The sequence below is a fragment of the Heterocephalus glaber genome, unplaced genomic scaffold (genome assembly GCF_053883595.1).
Source record: "Heterocephalus glaber isolate CG9 unplaced genomic scaffold, H.glaber_assembly_v1.0 deba00001606, whole genome shotgun sequence".
Taxonomy (NCBI): domain Eukaryota; kingdom Metazoa; phylum Chordata; class Mammalia; order Rodentia; family Bathyergidae; genus Heterocephalus; species Heterocephalus glaber.
Window position 1 is genome coordinate 42,631,489 of NW_028258377.1, and position 15,844 is coordinate 42,647,332.

General features: G+C 41.8%; 1 protein-coding gene across 10 annotated transcripts; it reads left to right on the plus strand.

Annotated features, from left to right (window-relative positions):
• Positions 1–240: 240 nt before the first annotated feature.
• On the plus strand, positions 241–14,730 carry LOC147823045 (uncharacterized). Of its 10 annotated transcripts, none has more exons than XM_087195024.1 (13): positions 241–1,541; positions 2,206–2,870; positions 3,414–3,489; positions 3,842–4,588; positions 5,020–5,082; positions 7,737–7,896; positions 8,179–8,238; positions 8,676–8,729; positions 9,284–9,304; positions 9,531–9,641; positions 10,297–10,361; positions 14,189–14,367; positions 14,505–14,730. In XM_087195024.1, exons 9-13 carry the CDS (start codon positions 9,302–9,304, stop codon positions 14,666–14,668), a joined length of 522 nt encoding a protein of 173 aa, XP_087051150.1. In that variant the 5' UTR covers positions 241–1,541; positions 2,206–2,870; positions 3,414–3,489; positions 3,842–4,588; positions 5,020–5,082; positions 7,737–7,896; positions 8,179–8,238; positions 8,676–8,729; positions 9,284–9,301; the 3' UTR covers positions 14,669–14,730. The 10 variants fall into 10 exon arrangements, 8 of the variants coding, with proteins under 8 accessions (XP_087051150.1, XP_087051155.1, XP_087051154.1 ...); XM_087195027.1 differs by having other exon boundaries at positions 285–1,541; positions 2,206–2,302; XM_087195026.1 differs by having other exon boundaries at positions 287–1,541; positions 2,206–2,306.
• The last annotated feature ends 1,114 nt before the right edge of the window (positions 14,731–15,844 follow it).

Sequence of the window (15,844 nt, forward strand, 5' to 3'; positions counted from 1 at the left end):
TTAGTAAGTCTGAGCCCTAGAGACCCACTACTAATAAGACTATCACTAGCATGAATGGATGAAGGGGTGTGTGTGTGTGTGTGTGTGTGTGTGTGTGTGTGTGTGTGTGTTCAAACCTGTATCAGTGATTTTATAAATTTATACCTATGTTATAAATTTATGTATCTGATTTCTATGCTAGGTCTAGTAATATATATATACATATATATATACACTTATCTAAATCTTTTTGAACAATTATGTAATAAGAATTATTTAATACCTATCTTTGTAAGCACATTTATAAACTTTTGACATGAGATTTGTAAGTTCCTAACCAGCATTAATATTATATTAAGAAATTTGTAATAAAAGTGTCTAACATTTCTTTTCATAAAATATATGAGTTTAGAAAAATAGTGTATTTTAAGGCACATGTGGACCAAACTGACATAATCTTTCATCTACAAAAGTTGCAAGAAGTTCATGAGAAACAAAAAGATTGAGTTGTCAGTATTCATAGTGCTTCTCCCTGTTCATTTATTACTTTGTGCACCAGCATATTCTGGTAAATGCTTAATAACTGGCTCTCCCAAAAGAAATGCCCCAAGTGTGGAATCTATTAACTTCTTTAGTGCAAATACCCCCATAATGGTCAATTCCAGGGCCGCGTAACACTGAGTAGCAGAGGCATGCACTAATCAGATCTCATTAGGGCCTAAGGACTGACTGGAGCATTTGCTGCCTGTAAACAGGAGACAAAGGATTGTTAGGGGCATCATCACTGTCTGAGAGTGTTCATATTTTACAAAGATGAGGGGAGAAAGTCAGAGGTTGGGGCTGGTGAGGCTTCTCAGTGATTTTTCATGGAGATTTTGCTGGTTTCTAAGTGATGATGTGGGCTTTAAAAATATATGGACCATTTGATTTTCAGATACCTAGGCAATCAAGGTGATATTTGTGTTATCATGCTTTTTGTGTGTCAGGTAGGAAAAAAATTGTCAGTTGGGAAATAATGCTGTTTTTTTATTCCTTAGCATTTAGACTTTAAATATAATGACTTTAGTAATACTCCTACTAATAACTATATGTGTCTTGGTAAGATATACTATTTTTTCCACGGTATTGGCCATTTAATCATTGAAGGTGTTATGTGAAGAGAATATGATGACTCTGAGAATGTTGCTGGTACTGAAGTTTTGATGGGATCCAAAGAGTGTTAACGGTTCCCTAATGATGAAAGTGGACCAAGGTTATTTGTTGGTATCTTGATAGAACAGACTGTGTCCTTAAATGTATTTATCACATGGATCTACTTAGGTTCCGGTCAAGACATCTCTGTGTACATACATGTTTATTAACGGAGCTTTCCAGGTATCCAGGCAAGTGATAAGGAAGGATAGATAACACCCTTGACTGACACTGAGAAACCATGAAATTAGAACTGTGACACTGGAACTTGTGTTCTCAAGTCTTTTGCTCTCCCATCAAGCTCTTTCCAAGTGCACAGAGATGAGCTGCTGTTACATTTCTCATTAAAGATGTTGTTTCCAGACATCAAGGTAATTAACGATACTGTTGAAATTCTTCTACTGAAATTGTTTTTGGTATGTGTGCGGATGAAATAATGGCCAGCTTAAGTGGGAATGCTCAGCTTAACTGAGGGTGATTCTGCATGTGGGTGACCCACCTAAGGATTGTTGCCAGAACTGCATAAAAGGAGGATAGGAGGGGAGGAATGCTGGCTGCTGATTTCCCAGGAGAAGCTTTGTTGGAACTGGAACTCAGTGGCTTTTCTTGCCATTGCTCCCTCAGTGGGTGGGTGGGTGGGGTGGTGCTGGTCTTTGCCTTTGTCTTGAGCATCACTCCCTGGTTCCAGTGCAGATCCCTCAGTGTTCTGGCACAGATTGTTCACCCTGCCGGCGGCATAGACTTTTAAGCTTCTACCACTTGCTCTTGGGCCTTTTGGTGCAGATTCTTGATATGAACTTGCATGAGACATTGCTGAGGGCTGTAGGCCTCTGGCTGGACTCATGTGGAATATTATGTGGAAAGATCTATTGCACTTTTCTGGGTTTGACTTTTTGGGAGAATATTGTAAGACAGTCCTATAAATTTGTATATCCTGTGGTAAATCTGTTTCCTTGGAAACACCGACTAGAACAGTATGTTTATAGGTAAAAAATAAATTTGTAACAGTAAACTTGGATTTTTCTTTATTTGCAGGAATAGACATGCAGTAAGATGTGCACCAAACACTGGGATTTTTAGATTTCTGTCAAGACCTTATAGTAACCCTTTCAACTGTTGGTCAGCACACCATGTAGGTAGGTGGTTTCATGTAGGTTCTGATGTAGGCCCAAACCACAGCACAGCTTGGCAATCTTACTGGTTTTACCTTCTCGAGTATTCTTAAAGATGTATTTTCTAAAGCCTTTGCAGATTTCTATCATGAGATCACAGTTAATCTAACATCAGCCTTTAATGGCAGACATTGCTGTTATGCAAACAAGTGCTTGATGTAGACCAAAACTAAAGCACAGACCACCTGATCTTCAGATCACATGAGGCAAGTGGTTATGGTTTCTTTACCACTTGCCATCATGATTTCTTTGCCAGTATTCCGGTGAGGAATAATAACATCCTTAGGAACACTTGAAACCATGCAGTTTCTTTTCTGTATTTCAGAGAGAATGTATAACCCTGTAAGGAGGTTGCACATATCCAAGTATTTATCACATAGTCCCAACTATAGTAATCATAGGAACTAGGCAGATATTCCATGAAGACATGTTGTCTTATCTGACATTATCCTTGACCTTGGAGAACCACAAGAATCCAGGTAGAGTCCTGTGATCATGGATGTAATAGAAGCGATTCAACAGTTCCTGGTAGGTTGTGTCTTGATTCCTGTCAAGGGTTAACAGTGAACTTAAAAAGTTCATTATCAGGAGATATTTCTGTATTAGAGTAAATATTTTCATGTACAGCACGTGCCAGACCGACCATTAGATCATCAAATACCTGGGTCAGTGATGTTTGTTTCCCTACAATTTTTATCATATGATTAAAAAAATGTAAGTATGTAGAAAAGGAATGCAGTATTTCATATTCTAGAAACCATATTATTGCATTATCTTACATTTAGAGAGAATTTACCCTGGGAATTTCAAATGACTTTCATGTACTCAGGTTATTATTATGCATTTATGCATCATGGTAGTTAACAAGTTAAATATTAGCAGTCATGAGATAATGAGGTTTGGAACAATGATGTTCATCATAAAATAATCAAGAATACAAGTAGAGTTGATGAGTCCAGGTAGAAATGAAATCTTGCAATAGTGACAATAAAGAAAGTTATTTGAAGGGTCCCAGTAGAAAAGTCTTACCACACATATACTTGTCACCCATGTTTTTACATTTCCATGCAGATACGGTGGTAAGTCTCATGATGACCAACAGTGGCAGTTTGTTGTATCCATGGCCATGATGATCAAGAGGGATACTGTAAGTGTGGGGTTCTTCCATTTATTTTAGCATGTTTCCTGTACATATTTAGTAAAGGAATGATTCTGTTTACCACTGCTAGTAACAAGTAGCTTATTATATAAAGTTTTGATAAACTCTGAATTTAATCCTAGGAGGTGTGGAGGCATATGCAGGGATCCGTGTAAGTTATTCAACTGATCCACATCACAGTATTGACCACAATTTTTTCTACAGGTAGCCAGCCAAGAGAAAATGGTGTGAAGAACAACATCTCTGACCTTGAAGTTCTAAAGATCTAAGTACTTCAGTTGGTTTCCCTGATGATGGGGGTGACCAAAATTTTAAAGTTGTCCTGTTTTTCTCCCCTCAGGTGAAAGATGATGCGTCCTAAACACACATCTCAAAGTGTTGTCTAAGATTCCAACAGTTATTAAATTATAGCGATTGAACTTAAGAATGGTAATTTATGAAATGTTATGACTAACCTGGTAAGTAAGAAATTGTCCCTACCAAGATGCCAACAAATAACCTTCAGATTTCTTGGTAAAGTGGATGGGATATCTAACACAATGTTACCCTGGCTTTTTGGTGGGTATTCCATTAAGTTTTATCCTAGTGTACAGGTTTGTTGACTTTAAATCATTAGAGGCATTTCTTATTTTTTGGTATTTATATCATGAATGATGCTTTTGAACTCCTGTGGTAACCTCTGCTTAGAACACCGTTCAAAATATGATTTGTCAGTAATGCTTTTTGTAAATATGAGATTGTTCTATGGACTTATTTAGAGATTGTGATAGGTTATTGTATAGGGATGCAGGTCACTGACCATATTTCCTATCCCCTAGTATTGACCATGGGAATTTTGCTAGTGTTTCTTCCAAACAAGACGGTATTTCTTAGTAGGCTTTTACCTTAGTGTTCAGCTTTAGCCATGTAATTGTGATAAGAATATGATTTGTCATGTTGAAAGCCATGACCAAGGGAATGTGTCAATGTCTTCCTTGAATGACATAGGTTCCAAAATCATTTTTCATGATTTGATTTTCAAGTTCCTCTGAAGACACTGTGGTTATCCTACCCATGGGAGTGAGTCAAGTCCATAGAGGGTTATGAGGTAAGTGCTGAGGTACCCTAAACCAGGTCTTCGTCTAGAGAGGAAAGGGATGAGGGTGTCCTGACTATTACTAGATTTAGTGGTCACTGCTCCTATAAGAAATCATTTTGTCCTTCACAGTTCTAGTAAATATGAGTTTATCCTTTATATGCCATAGGGAAAATTGGTGTTTTAGCAAGGACTGCTGAGGGAGTGATTATGAACTGGTTAATTGAAATCATTGTGGAACTCTATGACTGCGGTAAGCATAGGTTAATTTCCAGGGTGTGGAGATGACAAAATATGGGCTCTCTGACAATACTGTTTTTGTTTGGCGAATCCAAGTATCCTGAGGAGTTCGGCCGTCCTTTAGCAATGGGCATTAAAAAGGGAGTGGGCTCATGTTCTGACACAGCACCTTCTATGCCAAACTGGCTTTGTATGTTTTTCAGATGCCCTTCAAGAGAACACAGTGATCCAGAAAAGATGGTTGTTGCAGTCACCCTGGTAACAAGGTAAATGATAAAATGGTCATAGTCCAGTGAAGGCTGTTTGATCTTCTATAATCCTGGCAAGTTCCTAACTAGGTGCTCAGATGTTAAGGTCTTGGCTAGTGTATTGGTCTGGGATGATAGTCACTCACTAGTGACATCTCATTTTCAGCAATTCATTTTATGACTGTGTTAGGTTTTATTATATTACCCCACTTCTGGTGATACATGTTTTCAAAACATATTATCACCTTAATATTACAAGGATACATCAAATGTCATTGCATCTTTTCTGGACTGTAATAGATGTAATATGCTTGTATTGCTACTGGTGGAGAAGAGATTCATGTAATTTTCACTGAGTCCATCTCTGAAATATTGTCCTTGGAAGGTTTGCATGTATCACTGAAGACAGACAACACTCTCTTACAAGGCTTTATCCATGGAAGCCTCCAAGTATCTAGATAACATAAGTGGATGCTGAAACAATGAAGTGACATAGGGGATTTGGAGTTGTATAAGTGCAAATGAGACATATACCAAATCAGAAGTCTATGACAAGAGTCCATAGATAGGTGAATACATCACAGCAAGCAAAATAAGTTTGTAAAGTAGAACACGACTGATCCCTCTATAAGTGCTAATGTGGGCATTCACCACATCACAGGAAATCAGATCTTCATATACAAGGATGAGTGATGAGGATGTCCTTGACACTTGTTACTGAGGTTTTGTTACAAGTACTGATGGATGAAAATGAGAGACATGATCAAAATATCTAGTGAATGCAATACTGCATTTTGTATGAGACAGAAATGAATATTGAACCTGTACAATTTCAGGGATCCATCGCATCACGGTTGGATGTAGACATGGTGGTGTTACAACACAACAGTAAACATTGAAAAATTTACAGATGGCTCTATTACACATTTGGACATGCCAGAGAATACAATTTGCATAGAATTAATGACTCTATTAACACATAGCTGAAGGATGCCTTTCTGTTTCTGGGTGAGGGGCAGAAAGAGTCAGTGACGTGGAAGAGCAAGATGAGAGCTAAATGACAGTTTTCTGTTGGTGCTTTCAAGTTAACGGAAGTGATCACTTGAATGAGTGTGTTGAAAAAACCTTGAACAAACCAAGGAAAAACAAAAGTATAAATTACAGCCCATTGGCACCCATCCAATCTTCAATATCCAGGTGGCTAGCATAAGGGTAATAGCCCAATGAGATGTTGTCATGTACTGGATTCTTATGCCGGGAAGGTCACTGTGACTGTCGAGTTCTGAGCTGACCCCACATTCACACATCAGAGACCTTATTTTCAGATGTGATTTTCATTGTTGATAGTGAAACTCTGAGGTAGTCTCCTTTATTTGGCAAGTGTGAGGTTAAGGGACTCATTCCTATCAGGGTGTAGAATCAGGTGCTACTGAATCCAGGCCGAAAGTGTGCCTTTAAACTGGCCATTGTAAAGGGGAACAAAAGAGGGAGGGGAGGGGGAGAGGAAAGAAGAAAGAAAGAAAAGAAAATAGAAGAAAAAATGGAAACAAAACTTTTGTAAATAAAGGAGAAGGAGAGAGGTAGAGGGAGGGGAGGAGAATGGGAAAAAAAGAAGAAGAAAGATACATCATGAACAGGTACAAATTCCTTGTGATGAATGCTATCGTTATGTTTACCTGAAATGTACTAATAAAGTTTTTGCTTCAAAAAAAAAGAACAACAACAACAACAACAACAAACTAGGCATTGTGGAGGAAAAGCAAGGATTCAGATAATTATCCTAGAGTAGTTCTCTGAGATACAGATTGTAACAGTTTGTCTGGTGTCTACTCAGGAGTGTCCATTTTCTCTTCCCTGGCTTTCAGTGTGCATAAATGAGGGTCCTTGTAGTGGTGATGGACCCCTGAGTAATCCCATGATGTGCAGATTGTGCAGATGGAGAAAAAGAAGGGCATAGGATAAAGTACAGGATGGGTTCTTTCGGGTGTGTTTTCTAGTGATGGGTCCAGAGCTCACAGTGAGCCAGGAAAGGCCAGACCCTGGAACCTCACCAGGATCCAGATAGCAGCAAGTATGGCCTCCATCACAGCACAGGAAATGGATCTTCCTAGGCTTCAGTGGAGCATGTTGGGGCCCTGAGTGTAAGCCGATACCATATTTTGTGTGAATAAATTCAAGTATAAAAAGACTAAAAAATCAGAAATCTAGTGTGTGGGTTTTCTTTTTGTATAGGGTAGGGAAAGTATTGTTCAAGGTCCCTTTGTCCTGGGATTGCTTGCTCACTGTATGCAGTGACATGCTTGAGTACCAGACTGCTGAGAAAGAAGCACAGGTAACTTGCAGGCACCCACTTGATGAGGATCAGAGCCTTGGGATGATAGTCTTCCCTCAGTTTCAATCTGGTATGCGGTGGAGTGGAAGCCTCCCACACCAGTGGTGGTTGTCAATGAATCGAGCATGTTGTATGCTTGCAGAACATGTTGTATCCTTTTAGCATGGTCTTGTTCCTTTTCCCTTCATGGATACAGAGTGATCAAGAAGTTGGCTGATGTACACTTATGGAAGGCCAGGGAAATACCACCATGGGTACAAGCTGATCACTAGGCCAGATGTCTGTATCCAGGTCAGAAGAAGCCTCTGCCCAACCTGGTATTAACATGTTTCATCACCAGGTATCCTGCCAAAAGGTCTTGGGAGATGCTGCTACCCTCAGCCATGCAACACCTTCTTCTCTACTGATGTACATTGTGGGAGGGCACTTGGGCACACTTTGCTTTTCCCCACTGATTCACCTGTGTGCCAGTGAAGGTGAAATCTTCCCAGTGGCTGCTGGTAAGTGTCCCATTTTCACGTAGGGGAACTGACCCGTAATGTAGTTTTCATGTTGGCTAGGTGGATGGGGAGGCCGGGATTCTTGCTAACATCCACTATGAATATTGAGCCTTAGAACTTCTGCAGGTTTCCCTTCAAGTGAGAAAGAATTCTCTTACCATATTTTTTCTAGGAAACACCCCTGAGACCGAGGTGTTAAAGCAAAGGGGCCACAGTCTAACACAGTGACCTCCACAATACTCACATGGACTAAATCAGTATTCTCTGATGTCATTTTCACAGGGACAGTCATGTCACAGTGAGCAGCACAGTATAATCAGGTGGATGCATACAGACATCCAGGTAAGTGTGGGCTTGTGCCCAGGCCACCAATGAGGTCCTGCCACTTCCACATGTGTAAGTGACAAAGGTGTGGCTTGGCATTTGTAGCCCACTGCTTGATTTGAAGTTGCTCAAGTAAGGAAGGATGGAATCCACAGCAATGCCACTCTCTGGGAGGGGACACGGCACAGTTTAGGTGAAATGGATGGTAAAAGAGTGAGCACTGAAGAAGACATGGTGTCTAGGTTTGGGTGCTTGCTGTGTCCCAGCCTGGGGAGCTGTAGCACAGGAGAGTCTGCAGGGGTCCACTTAGGAGAGGTTTGACTGTGGGGACAGGATTGTTTTCATGCAGTTATCCCAGCAGCCAGGTACATTTCCAGTGTGAGTCAGTGGTTTTTGTGGGAATTGAAATGCTCATTGACTCAACACTGACTTTGTCTTCTCCATGTTTTCTGCAGGTTCCTTCAAGGGAAGATGAGCAGACTATGGCTGGAACTGCATGCAGGTGTCAGGTGAGAATCAGCGTGCTGGTACCTCATGGGGCACCAAGTGATGGTCTGTATTCAGATGGATGTGAAGAGGGTGTGCATGAGGTATTCGCATGTTTCCTAGACATGCACCCTCTAAGGTCTTGACTACTGAGTGGTTCAGAGTTTGTGCCACACTCAGCATCGTAGCCTGTTTTTCTGTGACAGATTGGCTATTGATGGTGAACCTCTGATTCTGCCCTCTTCATCGACAAGTGTGGTGCTCTGTGCCTTCTGGCAGTCACGAGGAAGCATCAGATGCTATTGGTTCCCTTCCAGGAGAGATGACATGTATTTCATACTTGTCCCACTAGGGGAGTAAGCAGGGCATGAGGCCACTGTGACAGAGGGGGATTGGAGTGAATTGGGAGGTATCTCCTCAAAGGCATCCATTACCATTGCATGGCTAGTTTGTTGACAAGAAGGAGGGAGGAGCGTGGTGGTGGTGATGGAACCTGAATGGTAGGATGACATGGGAGTTGTACAGATAGACATGGAGGAGACCACAAAGGGTAGAATCTCTTGTGCTTCTTTTCCAGTGAGGGAGTCCACAACTCATGGTGAGCCCTGAACATCGCCAGGATCTGTGTAAGGACAGCCATGGACCTTCACTGCAGCATAGGCAGGGAATATCCATGGCCTTCACTGAGTGATATTGGGGTCCCTGATGTGGAGCCGTGGGGTAGTGGGGTTGTTGTGACTTTGCTTTAGGTTCTGGAGCCCAGGAGAGCAATGGAGAAAGAACCGAGCCAATCCACTGACCCTGAATTTTTCCTTCGTGTATAGTGCAGTAAAATGAATATTGATCTTCTCTACATCCTTGGAGTGCTTATTCTTTGGTCCAGTGGTGTTGTGATGCACCACCCTGCCCAGGAGAAAGCACGGAATTCTTTGGAGGTCAGTAGTTGATGATAATGAGTCTCAGGATGAGAGTTTTGCACTCGAATTGCTTCTGGTGTCAGAGTGAAGAGAAAGCCTTTGTGCCAGTGGTGATGCCAGAGCACAGCGCAGTGTTCTTGCAGAGCAAAGGATAAGGTTTTAGCAGGGTGTGGTTTGCCTTCCTTTCAGATATCTGCAGTGATGAAAAAGTGTTTGTTGTGGTGAGATTGCTGATGATAGATGAGACCTTCTGTGCATGTAGCCTGGCTTCAGGGCATGATATTCCTTAGAAAGGTAAAAAATGAGCCTCTATGTAACCTGGCCATGTGGTATTTTTTTCACCATGAATGCTGCTAAGGGCCAAAGTCATGATCAGGTCTTGTGAGATGTTCAGCCATGGAATATCTTAGTTTTTTCTGATGAACTTTGGAGAAGGGACTTTTCTTTTCCCTGCTGTTTGACATGTATGTCAATGGAGGTAAAACAATAGAGACTTCTCAATGGCTATGAGGCTGCATCCCATTGTCATGTAGAATGGCTGGACCATTCTTCATGGCCAAATGTGCTTTTCATGCTCACAGTCAGAGAGAGGAAGGTAGAAATTATTGATAGTATCCAAATATTCATCACTATAGTTATTGACCCTCAGAACTTCTTCATATTTTCATTTAAGGGAGAAAGAATTCTCTTAGCAGGCTTTATCCTTGGAGTTCTGGAAAGACCCATGTCTTTAAGCGAGTAAGTAGTTGTTTTTTAAAGTTCTTTTATTGGTACATTTTAGGTATGCATTCATTTCCATTTATCACTGGGTGTTTGTACCTGTACATGATGTATCTTGGTTCTTATTTATTTCCCATTCCCTGTGTGCCCTTCACACCCTCCACCCTTCCCTATTTACATAGGTTTCATTTCCATTCTTTTTCTTTTCTCATAGTTTTTCCTTTCCCTCTTTTCCGTTCCCCTTCCCCTCCTTTCACTCCTTCGTCTTTGGACCTTTTTTCTTATTTCAAATTATCAATTATTCATTTTAATCATTTTAACCCTTGTTTACTCTATCAATTTCTCACACTGGTGAAACCACTTGGTATATACACATGTGTGTCCTATTTATTTCACTTAAGAGTATGGCCTTGATATGCATCCATTTAGCTATCAATGACTCTAGTTTTTCATTCTTTATGGCTGAGTAGTACTCCATTTTATAAAAAACCCTGCATTTTCTTTATCCAGTTTCCAGTTAATGGGCACTTGGGCTGCTTCCAAGCTTTAGCTATTACAAACTGTGCTGCTATGAACATGGGTGCACATCTATCACTGTGGTATGATTCTTTTAACGCTTTGGGGAAGATCCCCAGCAGGGGAATAGCTGGGTCAAATGGGACCTCTAGCCCTAGTTCTTTGAGGTATCTCCATACTGATTTCCACCGTGGCCGCACCAGTCTACACTCCCACCAGCAGTGGAGAAGGCTTCCTTTCTCCCCACAGCCCCGCCAGGGTTTGTGACTGGAGGATTTCTTGATAGCAGCCATTCTTTGTGGTGTGAGGTGGCATCTCAGTGTTGTTTTCATCTGCACCTCTCGAATGATGTGTGATGTTGAACATTTTTTCATATATTTGTTTGCTGCTTTTACTTCCTTGTGTGAGAAATGTCTGTTCATTTCAGATGCCCATTTTTGAATTGGGTCTTTGAATTTGGGGGGTCTGATTTTTTCAATTCTTTATATATTCTAGATAGTAGTCCTTTGTCTTAGGTACAGCTGCTAATTTTTTTTTTCCATATTGTAGGTTGTCTGTTATCTCTTTGGGTGGTTTCTTTTGCAGTGCAGAAGCATTTTAATAAGATGAGATCCCAGTTGTTGATTCTTTCTGCTAGTTCCTGTTCTACTGAGGTTTTGTTCATGAAGTCTTTTCCTATGCCAATGTCTTCAAGAGTTCTACATAACTTATCTTCCAGCAAGTTTAGTGTTTCTGTCTTAATATTTATATCTTGAATCCACTTCAATCTTAGTTTAGTGCATGGTGATTGGTGTGGGTCTAATTTCAATCTTTGGCAGGTTGAAATCCAGTTTTTCCAACACCATTTATTAAATAGGCTATATTTCAGGGAGGAGGGTTTTAGTGAAACTCAAAGAAGCTTAGATCAGATGACAGCACCCACCACACCGCATGACCTATGAGTCTAGGTCAGGGTCCCCATAGATATTTGGATGAAGGTCTCTTCTTCTGGAGCTGTTTCCTGCTGACAAGGGGTGAAGATCAGGGCTAGACCTGGATCTGATGAAGCCTGTGGCAAGTGGGGACCTCTTCCTTTTGTCATACTGGCTGGTACCCTGCCATGATGAACTCCTTGACTGTCTGATTGGTGAATGCCCTCAATCATTCCTGCAAGAAATTTTGAAAACAGCGAACCAGGCACAGTCCAAAACAGAGAATTAAACAGATAATACTGAGGGGTCCCAAGAGTAGTAATAGCCAGGTGAGCCATGAGCTCCAGGAACCAAATGTAGCCCACCATTGATTAGTAGCTTGGGGGGCATATCTATCTGGCCCATTGAATTTTAATTTTTTTTCTTTTGACATGTAATTTTTTATTATTTACATAGGTTTTACAGAGACAGCTGGATGTTTAGGGGCTCATTTGTTATAGAAATAAGAGACTGTTATGGAAGAGATCATAGCTCCTGATCTAAGGGCCCCTGTGTCATGGCCTTGCTCTTAGAGAATGAATGGAAAAGTGATAAACACAATTTATATAATCTTTATAATCCTTTTTTTTTTTTTTTAGGGTCAGTTAAGTCTCCCCAGGCCATTACTTTGGAACCATTCATAGTGCCTCTCTGCTCCTCTGTCCGTGTCGGCCGTCTGGATGGGTCATGGCCTTGCTTGGCCAAGTTGCTTTCAGTGAAAGCATTGGAGATATTTTTCTTGGTGACCCTCCTTTGGCACACAGTATATTGTCCTCTGGTGTCCAGCAATCTCCCAGTTTAGGAGGTTGAGTGACTTACCAAAGATGTAGGACCCTGTAGAGAAGGTTCCCTCATGTTCTGGAACTTTGTTGACCTTGAGGGGCCAGGGCCAAAATATTGGCTGTCCTCATAGCCCAGTTACCTTTTAGTTCTGGTCTCCAAACTTTAGTTGTTGAACATCCAGAAGAGAAGGTCAATAGCGTTAGCATCGTAACAAGAATAATGAACTTAACTATTATAGTTTTACCGGAATAGCAAGCATTTTGGAATTTAAAATATAGAGAACTGTTACTGTTATCAGTCATGGTTGTTTTTTAGTAGTTGAATTCCTGTAGAATGTTAACAGAAAAAGAGCCACAAATAATATTTTAACATGACAATTATGATGACTTTACCTTTGTAACACATTTAAATGTCCATCTTAGTATAAAATAGCCATTGTAAAACGTACTCATTTTTTAAAAACACCAAAAGTTTTTATCTAAATTATTATCTTTAAAAAACAAACAAATAAATAAATAATCTTTTGATAGGATACCATCTAAAGAAAATAGCCCATATAGGTATCTGTTATCATAAATAGCTAGAGTGTATGAAAAGGCAAATACCTGAACCAAAAGGAGATTATCATAACCAAATATTAGAAAACCTGTACAGTCAGAAAGTACAAATACATTTAGTACACTAGAAAAAATAAAACCTTGTTATTGTTGTTTTTTACAGGATATTTAGTCCTTTGAAAATGACATGTAAGCACACCATAATAACATATTTAGAATTTATCCCTTTGATGACAATTGATATAAACAATATAATAATATATTTAAATGATATTTATTCCTGTAAGTCTTTTATAAGGCTATGAAAACTATCGGGTCAGTCTGTTGTAAGATGAAAACTGTTGAGGTCCCCCTAGTGAACAAAGACTGGAAAATATTTCCATGCGGCTGCTCCTTTGTTCACCAAGGGGAGCATGCCTTGAACTTAATAACCTTTATCTATAAACAAAACAGCTGTAGGATTGGACAAAAAACAAAGATATAAGACAATTTCTAAAACTAGGGTGCACTCAAATATATTTAGCCCAAAGGAATTATAATCTCTTTATAATTTTAGGTGTATAATTATAAATAAGACTATTTAAAACTTTTTGTAAGTCAATTAACAGAGATCTCTTGTAGAATTAAAATCAGAAGGAATGAAACCTCTATTCCTGTAAACCTTTTATAACAACCTTGAAACCAACAAGTAAACATATATATTTCCTTTATAAATCACTTCCACACACCTTCCTTATGTACCTAGGCCTTTTGGTCTTGTCCTGCTGACAAGACAAACATAAAATCCTTTTGTATCAAAGCTGGGTGCAATTCTGAAGCTGTCTCCGGATCATCAGTGTGAAGTGGAAACCCATGTTAGCATTAGCCTAGTGGGACAAAGTCAGCCAAGGCTAGGACCGTCACAGAGGGCTTGGGGTGGGCTCAGCTTTCCTCTACACTGAGGCACAGAGGACCACAGAAGACACGACCCTGTCTCAGAGAGGCAGGGTGGAAGAAAAGCCCGGGCCTCTGACTCTGCTGCTCACTCGTCTCTCCCCAGCGCCACCTCTCCCATTTTGCAAACCTGGTCCGAATGGCACCATCCACCAGACATTCCCCAAATCAAGATCAAAAGGGCCAGCTTGCAAGTGAACTCACCTGGAGCAGACATGGAGCCTCCCTTGTGCCTTCCCCTTGCTCAGGTGGAATGTCTAGAGCCCCACGAGGCTGAAACAGATGGTGAGGGCCACAGCAGTCCAGAAGGCTTTCATGGCTTTTGGTTGGGCATTGGAATCCCCCAAATGGCCAGGATGTCTTTTCTATGCTCCGCAGGGAACTGGCAAGTGACTAACACTGCTGAGCTTTCCTCCTCCTAGCTCCGGTCCATGTCCAGAACACCATGGGCCTGCTCTGCAGCCAGAGCCAGCACCAGAGAAAGAGCCTCCTCTGGAGACAGGAGAGAAGCAGAAGCCAGCTCCACAGCACTCCTGCCTCTCTGCTGCCGCTGACGAGGACATGTCCTTGCAGAAGGTGCTCTTAGCCTTCTCTCCCAAGCTGCTGGCAGAGCAGCTGACCTTGATGGATGTGGTGAGCAGCTGAGCTCTGTGGGGTGGGGTGGGGTGGGGTGGGGTGGGGGCCAGCCATCCTTCTCACACTGATCTCCTCAGGCCTGACATTCCCAGTTTACCAGAACAAAGTTCCTTCTTCTACCAACTGCATCACCTATACTTGTCTCTGAGCCCCAAGCCACTGCTGTCCTTGGGTGGAGGTCGACAGGGCACGCACATGCCCACTTCACACAGTGACTATGATGTCAACTGAGATTGGACAATTGGGAAAAAGGGCAGGGACTCAGACCAACTAGCAGAGGAGGGTGTGCACTGAGGTGCATGCAGGACCATGTGGTCACCTTGCCATCGTTCCAGGAGACCTGGCCAGCCTTATCACTTTGTAGGCATTTGAGATTCATGGGTTCTACAGCACACACCCACACAGGGCCCCCAGTCATAGCTGTCCCAGCAAATGTGCCACTGACCTGGGCAAAGGAGCAGAGGGCAGGTGAGGTTGGAAAGAAGACAATACCTCAGAATGAGCGGGACTGAGATGCCTGCTCATGCTGGAGGTTTGGGAGGATGGGCACGGGGAAAATGCCACTGATTTTCACGTCTGTGCTAGGTCCTAGGTCATAAGTTGGACATCACTAGTGGGCAGTGGAGAAAAACCAGCTATTTGCAGAAGTCTCTGTCCATATCTGCAGCTTCCTGATGTCCAGCTCAGGCCATGGCCACCTGCCTGTGGATGGCTGAAGCCATCGACTATCTGGGGTGGGTTCTGCCCATGGGATGCTGTTTTCCTCCACAGGAGCTGTTCAAGAATGTGGTGCCCTGGGACTGCCTGGGCTCCATCTGGACCCGGAGAAACAAAAAGGGCAAAGAACCTCTGGCGCCCACCGTTCGGGCCACTATCACACATTTTCATCACGTGGCCAACTGCACGATCACCTCCTGCTTTGAGGGTCCCAGCACGGGGGCTGGAGACAGGGCCAGGGTGTTGGAGCACTGGATCCGGGTGGCCAAGCTAAGTGGTAAGAGGGTGCTGGCAATTTCCTCTGGACATCTACAATCTGCCTCTTTTCCTCCATCAGCTCTTGGGACCGTAGGCTCTTTTCTAAGATGTTCCATGATCCCTAGTGCTTCCTTGTCATGGGGACCCTGAC